Source organism: Papilio machaon, chromosome 12, assembly GCF_912999745.1.
Source record: "Papilio machaon chromosome 12, ilPapMach1.1, whole genome shotgun sequence".
NCBI classification, from domain to species: Eukaryota; Metazoa; Arthropoda; class Insecta; order Lepidoptera; family Papilionidae; genus Papilio; species Papilio machaon.
This window is the reverse complement of record NC_059997.1, coordinates 5,938,598-5,962,211: the sequence shown is the minus strand read 5'-3', so window position 1 is coordinate 5,962,211 and position 23,614 is coordinate 5,938,598. Positions and strand designations below refer to the sequence as shown.

General features: G+C 33.5%; 1 protein-coding gene across 7 annotated transcripts in view; it reads right to left on the bottom strand.

Annotated features, from left to right (window-relative positions):
* LOC106707340 (rab11 family-interacting protein 4A) overlaps positions 1–23,614 on the bottom strand; it is a 73,246-nt gene that overhangs the window by 35,615 nt on the left and 14,017 nt on the right. Inside the window, exons 2-6 of one of the 7 annotated variants that reach the window (XM_045680384.1) lie at positions 15,709–15,755; positions 8,496–8,596; positions 8,110–8,231; positions 6,886–6,969; positions 6,270–6,314 (exon numbers count right to left, since the gene is read on the bottom strand). In XM_045680384.1, coding sequence (XP_045536340.1) covers positions 6,270–6,314; positions 6,886–6,969; positions 8,110–8,231; positions 8,496–8,573 — 329 coding nt within the window. In that variant the 5' untranslated portion in view covers positions 8,574–8,596; positions 15,709–15,755. Of the gene's footprint in view, positions 1–6,269; positions 6,315–6,885; positions 6,970–8,109; positions 8,232–8,495; positions 8,597–10,868; positions 11,171–15,708; positions 15,756–23,614 lie in introns of those variants that run through there. The other 6 variants (XM_045680385.1, XM_045680383.1, XM_045680381.1 and 3 more) reach the window with 6 other exon arrangements.

Below are 23,614 nucleotides of genomic sequence, written 5' to 3'. Positions count from 1 at the left end.
CGTCTCAGAAACCCACGTTAAGTCTTTTTATATTCAAAGTAACGGAAGACGAGTAATGTTATGTGTTAATAAAACCGCGCGCATTGTGCGAGAAATGATAGTCATGATTGATGATAGCTTATACCACTCGCAACATAAAGAAAACAGGAACTTGTTAAAAACCGTAATAAGAAAATGTGCGCTAGTCTACATAGAGATTTTTTTTTTCTATGTGTTTGTCAAAAGTAATCAGTGGTATTGCGCGACACAACAAATATTTGGACACTGCAGTTTGGACATTTAATTAAATATTAATAGTAGAACTGTACTTAAATTTTATACGTGCAATAAAGTTATAGTATAATCACATTTAATGTGTAATATGTAGGTAATACAAAATAAGAAGAATTTATTATTTTCACTGTAGAAGGGTTTTTCATCAATCTTTTTACTATTTCTGGTTTATATATCCTTAAGGGCTAATATTACAGAAATGATTAACAACGTATGAGTCGTATTAAGTTAATACGCAAAATGTGATCACTAATCCAAATTATTCTTCAGCTGTGAATTGAAGTGTTCCAAACGCTTTACAATATATCTTTTATTCATCCCACCAAGCTGAATGGCCACTACATTGCAGACCTAATCTATTCTAATATTATAAACTAGCTTTTACCCGCGACTCCGTCCGCGCGGAATAAAAAATAGAAAACGGGGTAAAAATTATCCTATGTCCGTTTCCTGGTTCTAAGCTACCTGCCCACCAATTTTCAGTCAAATCGATTCAGCCGTTTTTGAGTTATAAATAGTGTAACTAACACGACTTTCTTTTATATATATAGATAAAAAAAATTTGAATGTTTGCTTGCATTGAATAGGCTCAGAAACTTCACTGTTGGGAAGCTATATTCCCAAGTCCCCGGGTACATATTTTTTATCACATTTTTTTTAATTCCCAAAAACTAATAAACTCGCGAACTAACGAAGTCGCGAGTAACTGCCAGTTAAACTATTTACTATTGTTATGAGTGATGTTAAGATACATAATCTCAACCTACTTACATTGTCGACATTTCTTCATCTTGATGGCAACATTTCTTAGGAATGTCATTTACAAATGAAAGATCGCAATAGTAGACAATTTCATTTCTGTTCTATTGTGTTTGTGACACATTTTAATGAGGCCAATTATAATAAAAACAATATACTACAATAAACAACCAATAGCGTGTCTATTTGTCATTTGTGACGCATAGCGTCCTCTCAATGGAACCGCAAGGCTTGGAAATGTAATATTTAGTTATTACATTACAGTAATGATCGCACAGTATTACAAAATTAACCTAAAGATTTTAAGTACTTTGATTATTTTATTGGACTATTTTGTTAACTATTGAATAGACCTCATTTTTAAAGAGATGTATGAAGTTTACATAACGTTTATTTACGCTGTTACAAACATCTAAATGTACTACTATTTACAAATTAAAAGTTTAATTAAAAGTTTGCCAAACTTTAACCATTAAGAATTATCGAACGACTGACTTCGTGTTATTCAAATTTCAAAACAGGAAATTGTTTTGTCGAATATTTGCATTTTTGTTCTACGAGTAAACATCCTTAAGGTGAGATTCCACTGCCAAAATGACTTATATTTTTTTTATAAAAGAAATTGTTATCAATAATCGACCACCTCAAGTGCTATTGCGACCATTATAGTGATACTTTATTTATTACTGTGAAAGTACATAATTACAATAAAAAGGTACTGAAAATACATAGTAAAGGCGATATTTACACATTGAAACAATAAAAAATTATCAGAGCATATCGTGTTTTGATGCTTTTTTTAATCGAGCCAATGGTTTACTGATGTCAACCATTGATATCAAACATTAGTATTCTTTGAGCATACTAATAACTAACATATTATAACTTTAGTTAAGGTTACATTGTTGTCTTTGTAGTCCTAGTTCAATGTACCTTCATTCTTATCAAAATAATGTAACATTTTTGACAATTTTTGACAAAAAGACCCTTTGTCGATTATGTTTGTTACTACAACATAAGTATCTTATTTTTTGTATTTTTCTTCTGGAATTTAGTACTTATTTCAATTTATAGCGTTTTAGGAATAGCATGTTTACATAGGTATGAAAGAAAACTCGAAATAATGTCATGAAAAAGGGAAATAGTTACTTTATATCTAACCTGTAGGGTCGCTTTCTGTAATGCATTCGTACGCCGTTTCGCTCCAGCTTTAAAGATAAACAAAATGATTTGTACTAAAAAAATCTACCGTCACAGTCGGACGCTATTATAAAATCGATTCACATCCCTAAATTACCGAACAACACTATCTGGCCATCTATTTTAAACATGTTTAAAAAAAGAAAAAATTATTTAAAAATGGAATTCGAAATTCGAATTTGACAACGCGTTGCGTGCGATGTGTGACGCGCGAACGGCCGCGGGGAACTGACAGTCAGTGACGCATTGTAGCCAGTAGCCATTCGGACGGTGGCTGACCATCTACAATAGCCGAGTGCGAAACGCGCCGTTATTAAATTATTAAGCCACTCGCGACACCGTAACTTCTGTGAATAATTCAACCTCATACAAAGCATGTGAAGAGACTAAAGACACGACTTGTAATTATGACTCGACTTTCAACCACCAACTTACAAATAAATAAATAAAAAAAGATTCTTGGGTGTCTGTTTTCAAAGTTTAACAATTGAATATTTTAATAGCTAATGCTAGTAGATTATGAATTGCAGAAATTACAATACAGATAATGATATGAGATAATGCAATAAGGGGATTATTTCCACTTCATCTTTAGCAAAACACACCATTACTTGTTTCGTGACCATTAGCAGATTGGGTAATTGCTAGTGACACAATTAATTGCATAATTAAACATATACTTCTCAATTGTCAACCAAAAACACATAAAGATAAGGTTTATAATGATTAAACAATAAACATTTATGGTAACTAATGGATGATTCTTGGTAACCAGTATTACATAGTCCGTAATTATTGAAGTTTTCAGTATTGTATTGTATTCAGCGATAGATCTCATTAACTGGTTTGTTTGTAGGTCTCACGATCCGGCTCTTAAGAGTTCTTCAAGGTGTTGTGACAAAAAGTTGAATGCGTGACTTCTGATTGTTTGAGAATACAGATACCAAGTTTTTCTCGGCCAATTTAACTGGTCTTTAAAACTTTGGTAATAAGTTATTTTTTTAACCATTAATTTACGTCTGTATCAAATGATTTTTCTTTAAATAAATAATATTAATAAAAGTGTTAGCAGTAATTCTGCCATTCTTCACCTATCGGCTGTTCATTCTACGAACAATTTTTTGGTCTATTACCATTCCTAATATTCTTTTGTTTTTAACTTCAAAATAAGAATATTAATATAACAAGTTAGATGTTCGTTTTACCTAACGAAATGCTAATATAGTTATTATAATAATAGCATGATTTACATTTTTATAACAATAGCTGGTTGTATAATATTAATGTACATGAATAGATGATTGTAAAACTAATCATTTGTCTGAAGTATATGTTTACCATTGCTTTAATAAAGATCTTTATGTAATTTCCGGTGTTATTGAATTATAACATAAGTAATATTTTCATAATTTTTCATGAAATTAATAACGCATGGGCCTATTCACCCCTAGCTTGGGGTAGGCTCCGAGCTCCTCGGTGGGGACGTATAGTGAGCTGATGATGATGATGATGAATAACGCATGAAATACTGTGAAAAAGTTAATTAATACATATAAAGTTTGGTAAAGAAATATTGAAATTATGAATTACTAGTTGTCGCCCGCGATTCCGTCCGCGCGGAATTAAAAAAGACTTAATAAGTAACCTTTGTGTCCTTCCAGACTATTGCAATTGTGACAAATTTCATCAAGATCCGATGAGCCGCTACGCAGATACCTTCAAACAAACATCCATCCATCCATCTAAACATTCGCATTTATAATTTTAGTAACATTATTTGCGGCAGTTTCACGAAGTTGTAGTTTATTAATTATATTGAATTCTTTTGTCGTATATTATCAACACAGGAAACATATAATATTAATTAATGTTAAGTGTTGGTGACGCTTTCGCCCATGTTTCGGACTGATGTTAACTAAGCGTGGAGACGGCAGTCAAGTGTAACAATTTCTCGGGGGAATCTTTTCCGTTTAACGCCTATTGTGATTGAACCAGTTAGAATGTCCACATGTTTTTTTTTAATGATATTTCGTAAACACGCTGTAAAAAAATATTTTAACTGAATCTAATATGGAAAAGCTTTAACATTCTAGGTTAAGGCCGTGAATCATACTAATATTATAAATGCGAATGTTTGGATGGATGGATGTTTGTTTGAAGGTATCTCCAGAGCTGCTCAACAGATCTCTATGAAATTTGGCACAAAGGTAGATCATAGTCTAGTTATTATATATTTTTTAATAGCGCGCGGACGGAGTCGCGGGCGACAGCTAGTGTATTATATGTAATTTTAAATCTATTACTTTTTAAACTAATACTCTAGCTTTTATATGCATTTAAAATTAAATATCCAATTAAACTGCTATAACGGAAATTGATAGTGTCAAACCTTGATACAAAAATTTAATATATTTAAGAGACCTTAGGCTCAATTCACGACATTTCATATCAGTTTTTCAAGTAAGGTCAGAGACAACGAAAACTGTTACAAGGATCCGCATTTTAACACGTGAAGAAAAACTTAGATTAATTTAAAAAAATATCGGGAGACAAAGCAGCATAGCAGCGCTATTTTTTTTAAATATATTATAAGGTGGTAAACGTGCATGCGGCCACATGATTACGCCGAAATTGCGAAGCGTCCACTGCCCAAAGACATCCTCAATTGCATTTGCGTTGCCTACCTTTCGATGAAGGAGGAGACACAGAAAGATAATATTTCCTCTTCCAGTGCGTCCCTTTCTCTAACAAATCCAGTTCCCTCACCCATCCCATCTCATCAGACGAAACGTGGATGATTCCTAGCTCACGCTTGCATTCCGAGTGATCGTGGTATTGCACCGGGCGAGCCGGCCCATTCGTGCAACAGATGTTGCTGACGTCTATAACTGTTAAATCTATTGCATTAAGGTCCATACATACTTTAAAATAACGCTAGACCAATCCCCGGTAGACTATTTGTTCGCCTTACGATATACTTTAAGTATACCTTCTCTGTACAGTAATTCTCGAAGCACTACCGTTTTCACTATAGTTGTGTTATTATAAAGTAAAGTATGCGTGCAAACACCTAATTGTTCAACTAAACTTTCTCAGCCTAGTTTTATTTGCTGTCTCATTCAATCACACTGCACCTACTTTATTAATACTAAATACTATAGAAATTAATTTTACAGATTATACACAATTCCTAGATCGATCTATTCGACGAAAGTACAATTTTATAAGTTCTCGAGATGTAACTGTTTACGTTGAACGAAAAGAGTTACGTTTTCAAGTATCTTAAAATATAAATATAAGTCTTGGTCAGATGAGTTGAGATGTCAACTATAAGAACGTGTGGAAAAAATATTACAGCAGTGGAATTAAGCGGTAAAAAAGAACAAAAGCTGCTGGAAATTTTAACGACTAGTTGACAAAGGTTATTTATACAGTAAAAGCCAATGTCTCGATCTGAGTATGCAATGACTCATTGACAATTTTAAAATAGTGTCCACTCTATTGTTTTTGTTTACAATAGACTTGCACTAAAATACTTTATTTTGCATCACAAAATGATACGTATGTCATTAGTAGACGGTTCAAAATCCAATGACGATGTAATCAAAAACATTTATTTAAGTATTTTTGTAACATGTTCTACGTCTTTGTTAAGCTGGAATTGACTAAAATACAAGTATAACATAGTAGACATAAAATTGTTTATGATACAAATTTAACATTATCTTAAAACCCTCCATAAGTGAGACATTGTAAAAGTGAATTATGGAATGCTAAAATTGTTATGTTAATGTTATGGAATCTAGGTGAGTGTTGTAAAAACAATATGTTATGAACTTTAAATACGGATGCAAGATAAGAGAATGTCAGTAATCAAATTTCACACAAGGAAAATTTCTTCAGTATTCTTCAGTTACGATTATGTCAGGAACGAAATCGAATTTAATTCAATTATAATACCATAAAAAACATATATAAGTAACAAGAGCTAGTAAATAAAAGGATAAAAGTTAAAAAAAGATAAAAGATAAGCTTACTGTCTCATGGAGCCCCATCTCCGATGCGGCAAGTTCTCTTGATGGCTACGAAAAACAACACAAATGTGAGAAGCGGAATTACGTGCACCAAAACAAACACACACACATAATTAACAAAAACAAAATAAACAAAAACTAATAAACTAAGTTATTAATGAAACAACACAAACAATAAACAAAATAAAGAAACTTTAAGCGTTAGATCTAAGAAAGCATTTTATACTTTTTAATCTTTTGAATTTTTTTATCCTTTAATAATTTACATGGCACAATTAACTATGCCTAAATATCTATTTTGCTATATTATGAGCCTTAGCAAATGTAGTTCAGATTATTTGCCTTTACATTTACATCAGGCGTGTAGCATTTGTTAAACTCTAGAACAGGGATAGCGATACTTTCCGTGTCAACATGCCAGTTTTGTAAAAATAATTGATAAGTTTTTAATCTGAAAATTGTGTCGCGTGCCGTTGGTTCGCCATCCCTGTCCTAAAACTACTTGTAGTTATCCTTTAAAGTCTTAACTTTACGTTGATATTAGTAATTAAACTTCTTTTTACCTCTGTAAGCCCCCTGAATAAATAAAAAAGCCTACATAAAATTTGTAAGAATTTACCTGGGCGGAGTCCGTCTAAGGCTAGTTCTCGTCCATGAGTGTCGGTTTAAAGGATTTGCTGGACTCCTTGAACCATTTTCTAATCTGTAACAATGAACTAAGTTAGTTTAAGAGTTTTCGGAGAATAAAACATGACAAATTTTATAGGTACACGTTTCATTATGTTATAGGTGCTCTTTCGATTTTCGCTTTTGGCCAAATACTATATACACAATGAAACGTATGGTGTATTATCTAATACTAAACATAATATATGTAGAAACCTATAAAGAAAAACAATACCAAGCAAAGGCATTAACAAAGCTACATTCATCCTCTTAGGGAATCCAGACACGTTATGTCTCACATTAAACATCACGTAAACGCGGAAGCTAAACAGTACATTGACTGTTATGAAGACGGGAATAACAATAACTTTTTTTATTTTCTTCCTGCTATAAACCCGCTAGATAAATAATCATTAAAATCATCGTTGTTTTGCATCTGGGGTAAAAATAGTAATGATACAGAAACGCACTACATACATCAAATCAAAGCTAGCAGAATTAGGCTTCATGAAGTTAGTAAATAATAATCATTGAACCAAAATATCTATTGATTTAATGAGCACTCGAAACCGACCTACATGTATGCGTAGATGTAAGAACGTTGAAGAAGCTTGAGAGTGTGTCAGGACCGCGTTAAATAGAGGTCCGTCGTCTCTGCCTACCCCTCAGGGTTGTTGGCGTGAGTTATGTTGTTGTTGAGTATACACTTCCTAATGCCATGAATAAGAATTTGCAATTCCATTTCTGAACGTGGTCAAGTAACGAGTTTTTCGTCATTTTAGAAAGTGCATAAAGGAAGCTTGATATGAGAGTACTATGTAATATTTACTACTAGCGATGTCCTGTTTGTCCATTTAGAAGTACCCATCAAAAGAGGATATATTTTTATAGCTTTAGTAAAATAAAAAGTTATTTACTAAGACTTTGTTGCCTTGGATTGATCAAAATTACTCACCCACATTTTGATTTTGACAGAACGTTTCGATTTGGAAATGAAACATTGATGGCAGTTAATTTGCTACACTAAATAGAGACTGAAATAACTTAGTTTCCAAGTCGTGTAAATCTTGAACAGTTTTAAATTAATATCACAAAAGATTGTTCGAAACAATGACGATACATAGTGTGACTCGAGCACCCCCCATACTTTATTTCCACTCAAAAAGTTTAAACTCACGTATTAATAGGTGTATCACCGTCAGCTTCACCGTAACACTCGAAGTTCTCTGCATCTGATATGGAGTTGCCGGGACTAGAGTCTGCTGTCGGCTCCGACTGGCTCGTTGATTCTGTGCCGTTCTGCAAACAGATAACATACTCTTCAATATTTATTGACAGTTATTATACCTTATCCTCAGCACAATTCTACCCTATGTTAAAGGCTAGGCCTAACTCGCCTACCCGGTGCGGAAAACAACTAAGCTATCTCATCATACATCATTTAAACGAAAGAGATGCTGGTGGCGACCCTCAGACATGAGGAATATAAGTTGCAGTGGAGAAGCAAAAAAGTTTATATTTTGACAGTAATTTTATATTTTTTTTAGGTTGAATTATACGTACTTGTAATTTCCTAGGCAGGTTGCCGGGCGAGGAGCGAGGGGACTTTTGGGGTCTTTGGAACACACTGGGAGCCATCATGACCGCCACAGGTGCCTTCAACTCTGGAAATAAAGAAAACACAACGTTAATATTTACTGAAATGGACTGAAATAGCAACATTATTTATTAATTTGAGAAAAATTGTTTGAGAAAAAATATATAAATTGTATATAAATTTTACATTAATTTAGTGTCTTGTAATAATACGGAGACATATTTCACAAAGCGATTGTACTATGAAGGAAGTTGCGCGGAAACCGACAAATTGTGCTAGCTTCTATTCATCCCACAAGAGATTTTTCTCGGTTTACCCATTCGAGGTTATGCCTAGACCAAAGTGGTAGCTATTTTACAAGTAGTTGATTGTATTTTAATGTAGATGTATCACATTTTATTAGATATTTATATTGATATACATTTTCAGTAGTACTTGTAATCTGTATAAAGTTAATATACGATAAGGTATCTAACAGATCGTCTTGTATTTAATTACTATACTACACTTATATGTCGTGATTCGAAAATAATACGGTATGCTCTGAATCATATTTAAAAAGGATAGTAAAAAGCAAATAGTTAAGTAGTTCAGTAAATACGTTCGTCACGAGCTCGTGATCTTCAAATATTAGGTCCTTACATATGAAATTGGCGTTTTGTATGGGAGGAACAAAAAGTCGAATATTTTTTAATATAATATATTTAATTAATCAAAGTATGAACCATTATTTTATATGCACTTTTGCCATCTCATAGGTAGTTCATTGATCCCTTTACTAAAAAAACCAGTCAGACGGGAATCAATAAAATCTTTGAAGGCGATTTGGACTGCCCCATCGGAGTTGAATTTTTTCCCTTGCAAGAAGTTATCCAAATTTCGAAAAAAATGGTAATCTGTTGGAGCAAGGTCCGGGGAGTACGGAGGATGTCTTAGACTTTCCAATTGAAGCTCTTCTAATTTAGTAGCCGTCTGTTGCGCAGTGTGTGGTCTAGCGTTGTCGTGAAGCAGCAGTGGCGTGGAGCGATTGACCAGCCTAGGTTGTTTAGCCGCTAGCTTTTCCATCATGGTTTGCAATTGCTGACAATAGACATCAACCGTAATAGTCTGGCCAGATTTGAGAAAACTGTAATGAACAATACCGGCACTAGTCCACCAAACGCTTACAAGTAACTTTTTTGGGGTTAATTTTCGCTTGGGGCAGGATTTGGCTGGCTGGCCAGGATCCAACCATTGCGCTGAGCGCTTCCGATTATCGTAAAGAACCCATTTTTCATCACAGGTAATGATTCGGTTTAAAATACCTTCATTATTGTGCCGGTTTAGTAATGTAACGCAACAGTCGACGCGGGTTTGCCGGTTTGCTTCAGTCAATTCGTGAGGTACCCACCTTTCAAGCTTTTTTATCTTCCCAATTTGCTTCAAGTTAATTAAAACAGTTTTATCACTAACATCGCAGCCTGCAGCTAACTCGGACGTGGTTTGCGATGGATCCGCTTCCACAATAACCTTCAACTCTTCATTATCAACTTGAGTCTCAGGCCGTCCACGGGGCTTGTTCTGCAGATCGAAATTTCCAGAACGAAAACGTTGGAACCAAAAACGAACTGTGTTTTCTTTTGCAACACGACCGCCATACACATCATTCACCCTTCGAGTCGTTTCCACAGCACTAGTGCCACGGCGGAACTCGTACTCGTAAATAATGCAATATTTTAAGTGAAAAAATGGAAACATTTTGTAAAATGAGTGACGCAAACAGAAAAAAAACAGAAGAAAAAAAACAAATGAATGACGGTCATCGAACCACAAATACATGAGTCTATAGCTGTACAAATTTGAATTTGGAATTCCTTACCAAAGAGGAGAAATTCGTGATTAAAGTGGCCAGTACGAAAAACGCCAATTTCATATGTAAGGACCTAATAAATATATTTATCTTATTTTGTGAGACTACTAACTTGATAATTACATTTTTGTAGACTGTACCATTTTAAATAGGACTGTGCATTATACATTTTTAGTACTGCATCGTAATAAAAGGATTGACAATATTATTTGATCTCATTAGAGGAAAAGAGACTAGTATTAACAAATGTATTTTGTGTTCCAGATCGATGTAATCGCAACGTAAGGAGTGCAAAGAAATAAACCTAAATAGAAGAGACTTATTTAAATTATTACATCAAATCATATAAAATATAAATACAAAACTGATAATCTGACCAAGAAGATTTTAATGTTACTTCATTTTTCAAAATCGGCCAAGTCATTTAGGTCACAGTTCACAATGAAAAAGACATAGTATGCAACGTTATCTGACTATAAAAGTGACGTACCATACAATGTTTGGTTGAGCAAACGACAGAATGTAATCAAGAACCTCGCTAGCAGAACCAGACCTCGCCACCAGGTCTCCAGTACACCGGCCACGTCGAGATCACTTCGCAGCACAAAAACTACTTCTGACATTGATGTCACTAGTGACGTCATTTGGAACACTAGATAACCCATATGTTCTTACAATGTCTTTTAATCCTCCATCATTCATTTGATAAGTATCATCTTGATTTCATTAGCGTCTTCTAAAGCTATTTAAGTTTATTATAACTCCAATCTGTTAAAGATGAATCCGTTTTAATCCACTTTAACATTTTCTTTAGGTTCTCGAAAGTTTTTGTGTTTTTTTTTTAATTTTTCATTCCAACGGTATTGATTTCCATAATCAATTCGTTCTTAGTGCAATACAAATGCATAAACCGTATTTTATGAATCCAATCGATCCATGTAACATCTATTTATTGCCATTCTTTTATTTGATTTAATTATTCTCTGGAGGTTTATAAAATTCAGACAGGTGTTCTTATAATTAATGTGTACAATAATTCCCATTGATTCACTTCTATTTACATTGATTTTCACTTAGTCTTCTTCAATTCTTTGGTCGCGTCCACCAACTGTCGAAGTCGGAAGCCGTACTGCTGTAAACGCTTCGCTATCGCATATCGCAAACAGACTTAGGACATTTAATACCTCTTATAATTCCCATCGTCGAAACCGATCATAATTATATACTTCCAAATGAAAATAATTTTCACAGTAAACCCACGTATCATTTACGCTCTCTACACAGCAATGTCTTTTGTTTTATACAACTGTTCAAGATGTCTGATATATAGTAAGATCATTAGCGTAATAGCAATGACAAATCAGAAAGTTAGATTCCAAAAAGAATTTTAACACGTTAGTCAACTTATTGTTATCAGAACTAGAGCATTACAACACTAGCAGTTTTTAATACGTAGCGAAATTACCGACATACTTCCTTTCAATTTGCGTAAGTCTGAAGGTCCTCTTACACAAAATAAACAGATTTATCGCAATATTTTTATATAATTATGAAATTCTTATAAAGTTAGTTGTTTGGTCAGTGAACTTTTCCTTTAGCGAGACAACAGGATTCGAAGCGAGATTATACCGGAATTACGTCTGATAGGAATTCTCGGCACGACTTTTTATGGATGTCGAAAACTTTCCTTAAGCTTTCATTTGCTACTAGTTTTGCTGGGAAGCAAATATTTTGCATGTGTAGTTAAAACCGGCCCTCATCGTTATGACACAATTTTCTACCACAATAGCACTCACTATTAAGATTTCATCAATTCCACTCCAAATTTATTGTTTTTAATTCTTTAAAAATTATTTTTTGGCCTTTACGAGGAAAAAAAATTCCCGTTTCGAGGGGCCAAGACCGGCATGGCCCGTCCGCCGGTTGCGACTGCCGGCCCTACTACAGCGGCTGGCAGGTTATGCAACACTAGCTAATATTACCGTAATATCGATAAACGGTTGGTAGAAAAAGCAATCAAAACTAACTGTTGCGAACCCCGGACAAGGTAGTAAAAAAGTGCCTTTTACATTGTGAAAGTTGTTCTAACGAAATTGTTTGGACGCTCATACAAAAGCCTTATACGAAAAAATATAAACGAGGTAGACAGACGTAGTTTTACTAATTCCAATAATAAAACATTGTGAACCATCGAAATTAAAGTTTTCATGCGTCCTGTAAATGGAAAAGCACCTGCAAAGTTCCTTTGCTGCCCTCCTTCATTAGACTCGACAACATCGATAAGATTAACCGCTCATTACTTAGGATCTTAATTACTAAACTTACGTATTCGACTAGACTATTGGCAATTTGGTTTTTAATACGTAAAATTTTCATTCTATTAAAGTGCATTACCCTCTGATAAAAGCCAGTGTTGCACTGATTAAGTTTCTCGCATGGTTAGCGGAATGGAGGGAAAAGGTACATATTGTACATTCGTTAGATTTTTTTTCAACGTAATTCGGCTGTAAACTGAATTTTTTTACACTATCCGAGGTTGTAGCTGTTTTTTTAAATGTGCTTGTATCAATCTCTCAAGAACAGAGTACTTCACGTCGGCTTGCCAATCGTGTACCTTTCAGAAGTGTAATTTGTACCAAATAGAGCGAAAACATACGCTGTATATTTTATAATGTCTATATTTATTTGCATAACTCGTTACTCATTCTGTATTATAATAGAGTATGAAAATATATTCTTTCATAACGTTTTTAATAACATTAATATTGCTCAAGTTGTTTTCTGTTTGATTTGAATTGAATATTACAGAGTTCTTGAAAAAAAATTCTCAAGCTGTGTTGGAACTAGACTAATATTTCGTTACGTTGTCATTTTTTTTATCATAATGTTGCAAAAGAGTAAGCCGTCACCTGATTTCGCCTAAATAGCGAAGAGACCCATAGACGTCTGCAATTGCAGATGCGTTGCCTACCTTTATTAACAGAGGAGGGGACACATAGGAAGAGGACATATCCTCTTTCAATGTCAATTTCATGACATATATACTAAATAATCTTGAAAATATTATAAATGCGAATGTTTAGATGGGTGTTTGTTTGAAGGTATCTCCGGAACGGCTCAACAGATCTTGGTGAAATTTGGTACAGATGTAGAACATAGTCTGGAAGAACACATAGGCTACTTATTAAGTTTTTTTTTTATTCCGCGCGGACGGAGTCGCGGGCGACAGCTAGTATATTTATAATGTACTAACATGCTATAAAATGACTACGTTATCCCATTAGTCAGTAGCACTGTCAATTTAAACAATTGATAACTTATGGCGACAAATCCATAAAAATTGTATCCAAAACCAGAATGGCAGGAGTAAATAGATATTTGAGGAAGCTTTTACAATCGCATTGCACAATGTACTGATTAAGTTCAACAAACTCATAAAGGATCGCAGCAGTCGGGGAAAACCACACCTTAAAAAAATCGCCGAACTAGGAACACAGTAATGCCGCTTTTAGAATAGAATAGAAAGTAATACCTGTGTATTAGGTAAATCTGTATTTAATCTAAAAACTATGAAAGCATTAATGAAAGAGAATTAGACGGGGGAGAGGAATCAACCTTTTTAGGTACATCCTCACCTACACGTAGGTAGGCAATTCATGTCATCATCATCATCATCATCATCAGCTCACTATGAGTCCCCACTGAGGGGCTCGGAGCCTACCCCAAGTTAGGGGTGACTAGGCCATAGTCAACCACGCTGGCCAAGTGCGGGTTGGTTGACTTCACACATATCATTGAATTTCTTCTCAGATATGTGCAGGTTGCATCACGATGTTTTCCTTCACCGTAAGAACGTCGGATAAATGTACATATGTTAATCGAAAATCGAAAAACACATTGGTACATGGCGGGATTCGAACCCAGGACCTGCAGATTGCAAGTCAAGTGCTGAAACCCCTGAGCCACCGACGCTCTTATCGGCACGGCAATTCATGTGCAACCTTCTAACAAATTTGAATATCTACTGAGCTTCATTTCACTATTTTAAAGATTTTCAGTTGCCGGTTGTACGTTTTCCTTCAAGAACTATGAAAAAAATGTCAAAACATAAATTAGGCAAATAGTGATTAAAAAAGCAGAACTTTCAGCGCACCGTCTCCAATGCGGGTACTCGCGCAGTCAACGACCCCGCTTGCGTAACCTCCTCTTGCACTCCGATAGAGATTTTCAAAACAAACCACTTTTACGAGCAATCCTTTATAAAAACGTGACGAAATAATTATTTTTATTCTACAGATAGATTTAGATTCAATGCTTTTGTCCGATTACGAATGAAATTAAAAAGTAAAACGATTTTATATGGACGAACCGCGGAGCAACTGTTGCATAAATGGCCTCAGTCGTTTAAGAAAGTACATTGACCTTAATGAGTTACGTGACATCAAAAAATTGCCATTGATAAAAACTGCACTTTCATGGTTAAAGAAAAGGTTAAGACAAGTCTTATTCCTATCTTATGAACTCTTTCTTATCCTCAATTAAGTTGTTAAAAACTGTTAAGTTATAAGTTTAAAATTTCTTTAAGATAAAGTTACTGACAGTCATTTGGCGATAAGGAGAATAGCTTATTTTGCTTAAATCAACATTGAAAGCTATTGTAGGTATAATACGTACCTTCATACATTACGTTAAATAGTAATTTTACAAATGGAAGTAAAAGACAATGAATTAATAGCTATCTATTGAAGCTTGAGTGGTCACCTTGGTTTATGAAAAATCGATCAATGTGGACAGATATTGATTGCGTGACGCATGTGGAAGGTATACGATTACAAATATAATGTAGGTGTAAGGTTATGTTTGACTTATTATGTATATTTACAAAACATGATTTGTGAGCTGTCTTGTACAATCACTTTGTGGAATAATTGGTCTCCTGTGGTATTTCGAGTATACCCAGTTGATTTTTGGCTAAAGCTAGGTCGCCTAATGTACTATAAACTAGAAGGAGTGCAAGATACTTTAAGATAAGTGCAAGATAAGACTGACGAAAAATTAAAAATGTATAACCGTCAGTTTCTACTGCTATTATAAAGGATCAAATTGCAGTTAATATAAAACAAAACGACAAATGAATTTTAATGAATATTCGCATCGCTTTTGTATTTACGTGCATACATAAACAGGAGATTATCCCGAACCGGACGGATGTGAAGTACGTGGTTAACATTCCTTGTGTTTTTTGTTAGAGCCACTTGATGACGCAAGCTATCGCTCTACCGGTGCAGTAATGAATGTTTATTTTTAATAAAAACTTTCGAGATACTTGCCAAAAGTTTAGGTCACCTTCCACGCCAATGTTACACGATCCACGTATCTGTGAAGAAACAAAATATTTAAAAATTTGAACAAGAACCAAAGTTTAACAGTTGTTATTAACGTTACGTAACGTAAAGTTATTAACTTAAGGTTGTGTATATTTTTTTGTACATTATTCTTTTACAAACGTAATTTCCTTTGCATTTAAATAAGGATGAATAGCTTTCTTAACATAATTTCTTAAACACATAAATAACTCGATTAAAGCTAATCAATCTTGACGTCGACATATTCTGGTCGTTTCGAGAATGGATAATATGTAGAGCAAGATATTTTACTCGAAGTTAATGTGTAAATATAATTCATTAAGATGTTTTTTCTGAACGTTTCGGTTGTCTTGTATTGTAGCAATAAGTTTAATTTATTTCAGTTTATTTAATTAAGTAATTTATTGTTATTTTGCTATCTGTATTTCTCTAAGAAAATAAGAGAGATGGCACTTTACATACATGTGTTTCGGTAGTGGAAACTCACGGCGAGAAGTAGAGAAAGCAATCAGACACGTCAATTGATCACAATTGCATGCTATTTGAAGTGTAAATCGTTTAACACGTAAAAAAAATTAGAGTCACGAACGTGTTAGATTCTAGACTATTAAACGATATTTCTAATACGGTTTGTAATTGGAAGAAAAAGAACTACGATCATACAAATCATAGATTCACTTTCTGTAGAAATTTTATTTTTAACACGAGAACTAACATTATGTTTCTCCTGCCTTTAACAATTTAAATTCTTTAGATAAGAAATGTTCACAAACATGCTTTTAACAACACGTTCTCAATTTTTATACGTCCTAAAATGACAAATAGGCAAAGTTAAAAATATTAATAAAATCACATCCAAACACGGTAAAAAAAATGGTTAAAGTAGGTACATAAAAAATAGATAAATAATAATAAATAAGAATATGCGGCGGTTTTCATTTGTTATAACAACCATTGAAGCGATAGTATGATATAAGCGTAACTGTACTCGATTGCAGAGAGTAATGGATAGTAACGGATGGTACAGACATTTTGTATCGCAATACTCGGATTACGATTTGCCTCGTGACGAATTCATTTCGATACAGAAAGATAGTCAGAGTTGATGTTGTAAATAAATTATTAATTTCCGGTCAATGTTGTTTTAAAATATTTGTTAAAGGCTTTGGACTATTTAAGGAAAAAACTAATAGTTGGAACGAAGTTCCTTATCGCGCGTTGTGAAAGGGGGCTAGACGGAAAAAATTCTTACGAAAAGTTGTCACGACACTTTTTGTTATAGCAAGTATGTTAACGACGAATGAGCGCTACTTCACCATGGCAACGACGTGACAATATATAACGAAAATTCATAGAAATAAAATGTACTTCTTGTGAAGAATTCAAGTTTTTTATTCATAGAATAAACATTGGTTCCTTCACTAATTAATCGAAAGGAACTTCGTTCCATCCGGGTGTCCCTTGACACCTCTCAAGTTTTTTTCTCTATGTATATTGTTCCTTAAATTTTAGAAACGGATTAAAAATACCACACAACATAACATTAAAATTTGCCATTGAATGTTGTTTTTGCAAAAAAAAGTATCACACGTAGAGAAAGAAGGAAAAAGAATGTGTGAAGTAGAGCAATATTCCGCTAATTTACAGCAAACAAAAAACATCACCGTTGTCTCTTCGTGCGTAAATGAGTGATTCAGTACGCAAGTGATCAACGATTGTTGCCTACTTTGCTGTAAAGCTCTTAACGTTATTATAGTCTTTATTGCTTAATAATGGGCACGTAAAGTCAGAGTGCTTTGTATTCAATTATGAGATTACAAACGAGTTTCCACTGCAGAAGCACATCTACAAAAATACAATGACATTACTTAAAAAATGCGATAAAACGCCAGTTTTTTTAAGATATCTGGTTTAAAGACGATCCATGTGAGTGTTTTTTAAGACTTAATTGACACATTTGTATAATTAAATGTATATTATTTAATTACCGTTAGTAAATAAAAGTCAACATAAGTTCCGCTCTAAACAACATAATTCCGTGGCTTATGGCACAGGTGGTCCAGTTCGACATGCTTTCACTTTTGCGTTCTGCGCATTTTTTGCTAAAACAAGTTTCTCTGAAATATTAAAAATATAATGATGAATAGACATTTTTTAAATTTTATGACAAAAGTAAAAAAGCAGGTTGCAAGTGCAATGAAATTAACCAGATATAAAAAAATAATGTTTCTATACATTGTTTTTGCAGTGAAAATGCAAGGTTACTAATAGCGGACCAGATTGAAAGACTGATCAGTTTTTATTCAAAAATTACATTTAAAACAAATTTTTATAGCAGTTTTCGTCATGACTACCTATATCAAATTGAACTCAAACTCGGCTCGAAGGCGCCCACGATCGACACCAACCGTATATGGTAGAAACGGATATGCCAAGGTTTAGTCACTCGTCTTTTGATCGAAGGTCTTAGAATTGATGATATCAACGTAAAAAAGTGAAATGACTATCGTAGTCACAATTATTCATTACTTCAGCACATTAAATTACATTTTTGACAGTAATCAAAATTACTTTTTCTTATTGTGCTCTATATAAACTCTTATTGTCTTTGAATAAAATAGATTACGTTTTTGTTAATTCAACTGTTTTTGTAGCGAGTTATAATTTTAATCCAGCTTTAGTTGTTAAGGAGATTGTTTAAGAGCTGTGTTATTCTCTGAATACATTCCGATAACTCTCATTCCGAATCAATTCGAAAACAGACCGAGAAGGAAGGACTCTTGTGTGTAATGTAAATCTAGTTAGATCAGATAGTGCTCCCAACAATGATAACTGTTCACTAGACGGAATCTGATATTAATAATTATTTATTAGTTGTGGAATTCAAATTTATTAAAATTTTAATTTTAGTATAGCTGAGTAAAATTTTGATCCTTGCAATCAATCTCGATCCATTTGTTATTTATTACATTTTTAAATACCTATATTTTGAAAACATTTTTTTTTACACATTCCGAAATACCTAATCATATTATGTGTAAAGGAGGATCGATCCATTTATGTAATTCTTCTATTTAAAATAATTAAAACAATAGTATTGATGTTAAGGGTCAATTATTCAGTCATAATTAGAACAACGCTAGCGAACCGCATTTCATAACAAAGCTATTATAACTCGTTGAGTTGTTAAATTGCGCGGCTCTAACTTTCCCAGAAGAATCATAAAGTCCCTTTGCATTCATAGAAGTGTACGGAATCCTCAATAGCAAAATATCTTTAATTTAATCTCGTTTCCAAAATTAATAACAATCACCATTTTCAGACGATGAGCTCGCTTCAAATAAATAAATATATCTAGTGCACTACTAGATCTGCAACAACTGTTGGCTATATTCCAGCCGCATGGACACTCTTGCTCGTATTTCACTCGGAATAAAATAGCCGTACAGATATAAAGCGTAGTATTAATGCGCGCTATAATTGGCCCGCGGCGTCCTAAAGTCTGCTCGCAATTGCCAACTAACAGAGTTTCCTCGCGATGAGCAATCGTGTTATTGATCTCACTATAGTAAAAGTACCATCGTGTTTTGATTTTTGGTTTAATGAAAGATTTTGGTATCGTTTTTACGAATAACATGAATTAAGAAGTCGAACCTGTTAGGATGATATTTGATGTCACATTTGACGATTGCTTATGTGGAAAAAGTTCCTTGAATATTCATAACCAACGGTTGACACGACAGGTTTTCATTCAAATATTTCGTCAAAAACAATGTATACAGTACTTAAAAGAAATGTAACTAGTGTTTTACTTTACAGTGATCAAATTGCACTAAACAATATTAAACGTGATACCAGTATGGTACGGTATGGTATGGTACGCGATACCAGTATGGTACGGTGTAGTGGCAATAGGAATACCTAAACGTCAAAGAATCTTAGACTCGCAGCAATGTAGAGATTGTTATCTAAATAATGCGGTTAGGGCCATCGAACCTATGTATATCGATTGACGTTATTTTCTAGGGCAGACGGATACGAGGCGGCCCTTTACGTACCACCATTGTTAACCGACCTCAAGCATTAAATGTGCTTCAGGTCAACTACTCTTTAGCTCGTAAACTTTCTTTTTAGCCGACTTCAAAAAGAAGGAGGTTATCAATTCGACTGTATTTTTTTTTTTTTTTTTTTTTTTATGTGTGTTACCGCGAAACTCCGCCCCTGGTGGTCCGATTTTGATGAAAAATATTTTAATCGAAAGGAAGTGCTTGCAGGTGGGTCCCATTTTTTTGTTTTTTTTTTTAAAATAACTAGAAGACTAGTAGATTTTGAATATAGCTTCAAAATTTGTTGCGAACATTAGGGACATTTTTGCTTTCAGCGCTTACGTAGGCTAAACTATAGGACCTACATAAAAATGATGTATGGCGAATTGAAGCTCTTTAAATGTGCTAAATAAAAGTCCGCGATAGCATATATCTATCTTTTATAGTTTTCTCACAATAACCATTTTTATCTTCAGAAACATCAATTAAATTCATGCCCTATTTCCGACGCTATTATTCGAGTTCAGTATTAACCCTTATGTAAATAAACATGTTCATTATCAAGAGAATTTAATGTAGATTATATTTGCAATTGAAACTATATCATTCTGTCTAATAGTTTAGGAGATATCGTAAGAATAAAATTACGCGGAAACGAAAAATGCTACACGAAAAGCACAATTTTGCTTTCTGGGCTTACGTAGGTCAAACTATATGACTTACATAAAAATGATGTATGGAGTAATTATACATCCTTAAATTTGCTAAATAAACGTCTTCGGTGGCATATATCTATCATCTATGGATGTCTCACAAAAACCATGTTATTGTGAACAAACTTCGATTAAAATGCACACGAAAAACAGCGTCGTAAGCTTACGGCGCTATTATATTATATTCGATATGAATCCTTATCCAAATAAATATGTTTGATGGCTAGAGTATTAAATGCAGATTACGTTAGCTTTTAAACTATGTAATTCTGATCAATAGTTTGGGAGATATTAAATAATTAAAAACTACGCGCATTCGAAAAATGCTAGTGCGGCGCGCGGCTGGACAAAATTAAAGGCAGGCTACGATGTATTAGTTCGGTAATTTTCAATTTGTATACCGATTTTGATAATTATTTCATTGTTTAAAGGATAAGTGGTTATCTGCTGCATTCTAAATTAGTTTTTGAATTGAAGTACACACATATCAAATAGGAAAGTCCTTTTCTTTATTTGTCTTATTTATGTCTTTATATGTATTAAGGAAATTTGTAATTGAACTTCAAATTCACTAAAAATTGTGAAATAAAACAAAAATTTTAAGAAAAAAAAATAGCCGACTTCAAAAAAAAACAATCGCAAACAAAATGCACTCAAAAGTTACCTAAAAAAACCAATTTCAAACAAAATGCACTCAAAAGTAACCTAAAAAAACCAATTTCAAACAAAATGCACTCAAAAGTAACATAAAAAAAAATTCAAACAAAATGCACTAAAAAGAAACAAAATAATGTCATGAAAACTCTCTAAACTCTAGTACTTAGTAGTAGGGGCTCAGTTTTCCGCAACTCCACGACAAGCGCGTATTTTGGGTGTCTCTAAACTCTAAAGAAAGTTCTCTTCTTTCTTGTAACATGTCTATATTGTATAATTATTGTTATTTTGGAGTCGGTTTCGGCCTAAGTAGGGACATAAACGTAAGTATGTCTAATACATCTCAAATATAAAATTTCATATATTTACTTCGGCCGACACCGACTGCGAAATAACAATAATTATACAATATAGACATGTTACAAGAAAGAAGAGAACTTTCTTTAGAGTTTAGAGACACCCAAAATACGCGCTTGTCGTGGAGTTGCGGAAAACTGAGCCCCTACTACTAACTACTAGAGTTTAGAGAGTTTTCATGACATTATTTTGTTTCTTTTTAGTGCATTTTGTTTGAATTTTTTTTTATGTTACTTTTGAGTGCATTTTGTTTGAAATTGGTTTTTTTAGGTTACTTTTGAGTGCATTTTGTTTGAAATTGGTTTTTTTAGGTAACTTTTGAGTGCATTTTGTTTGCGATTGTTTTTTTTTGAAGTCGGCTATTTTTTTTTCTTAAAATTTTTTTAGGTCATCGATAAGATATGAACAAAATAAAAGACTTTCTTTGTTTCATGTACAAAGTCACGATAGTCTTCAAATATACTAGTATGTATACTAGCTGTAGCCCGCAACTCTGTCCGCGTGGAAATAAAAAAATAATAATTATTAGCCTATGTGTTCTTCCAAGTTATGTTTTACATCTATGCCAAATATCAGCGAGACTCATGTAGCCGTGCAGGAGATACCTTCAAACAATCATCCATCCATCCTTCCAAACATTCGCATTTAATATTAGTAAGAAGTAAGTAATTGCAAGCAATAAATGTATATTTATTTATTTAGGGTTGCCAACAAAATATGTTACACACAGCTATACATAATCTAAAACATAAGTTTCATCTAAGCGTAATCTTAAACATATTTCAATTACAGGCAAACACAGCATTCATGTAATCAAAGAGAGTATCACAATAACAAAACTATAAATAACATTATACTTATACACATCTAAAGAGATCCAAAACAAAGTGCAGTGACAATAAAAAAATATATATGTAAGAAATAATGCAAATATATGAGTTACCTTGAGAATTGACCAATTAGCATTATGTGACATAAGCAACGTGATCTCGCTAATTATAACTAAATAATATGACCTAGCTGGTCTGAACGTCAAATGAGCGATATTGAGCAAAATACTTCCTCTACCCGCAACATAATTACAAGAGGATTTTCATTAAAAGTTAACCCGGCATACCCTTTTACTCTGTTTAGGTTTACGAAGATTAATATAAATAAAACTTATAATAATGCAATTTTATCCGGTTTTACACAATTATTTATGTACACGGAAATGCAAACGAAATGATACGTTCTTGTCTCATTGCCAAGGCATTGAGGACAATTTCGCTCTTCTGTGTAGAATTCAACATATGTCAGTGTACTAATTCATATAACATGCCATGGTGAGATATTCAAATATTTTAGTATAATAATTGGTGATATAATCTAACATATAGATACCTAATCAGAAGCACAAAGGTGAGATAAAAAAGGCTTTTTTTGTAAAATTTTGGGTAAATTCCATGAGTGTTATCGTTAACAAAACAAAGACATTTCGAAAATCGACTCTTGACAAGACGTCAAACTTGTATGAAACACTCCATCTATATATTACTAGCGATATTAACTGCCCGCGATTCCGTCCGCGCGCAGTTAAAAAAAAACTAAATGGGGGGGGGGGTTATGAAAAATAGATGTTGGCCGATTCTCAGACCTACTGAATATGCTCATAAAATTTCATGAGAATCGGTCAAGCCGTTTCGGAGGAGTACGGTGACGAAAACTGTGACACGAGAATTTTATATATTAGATATATCTACGGTTAGTTACCTGTTCAAAGTTGAAGATAAACTACGGTTAAAAATGAACAAACTTGGTATAAAAACACTTAACAACCTCTCACCAATTATCGTTCGCACCACGTAAACAATTTGACCAAAATAGACGTGATGAAAAACGATAACAGAACATTTAATTTTGGTAACAAGTTATATGGATGACACTTTTTTACCGCCAAAAAAAAAACTTAAAAAAATTCATTACCTTTTGCAAAGCAAGAATAGTGAAAGATATAGTTTAAACATGTGAGTTAAGATAAACATAGATAACAGATGTGGTTATCCGGAACGATAACTGAATGAATTGATACATTATTTCATACGATACGAAATATTGCGA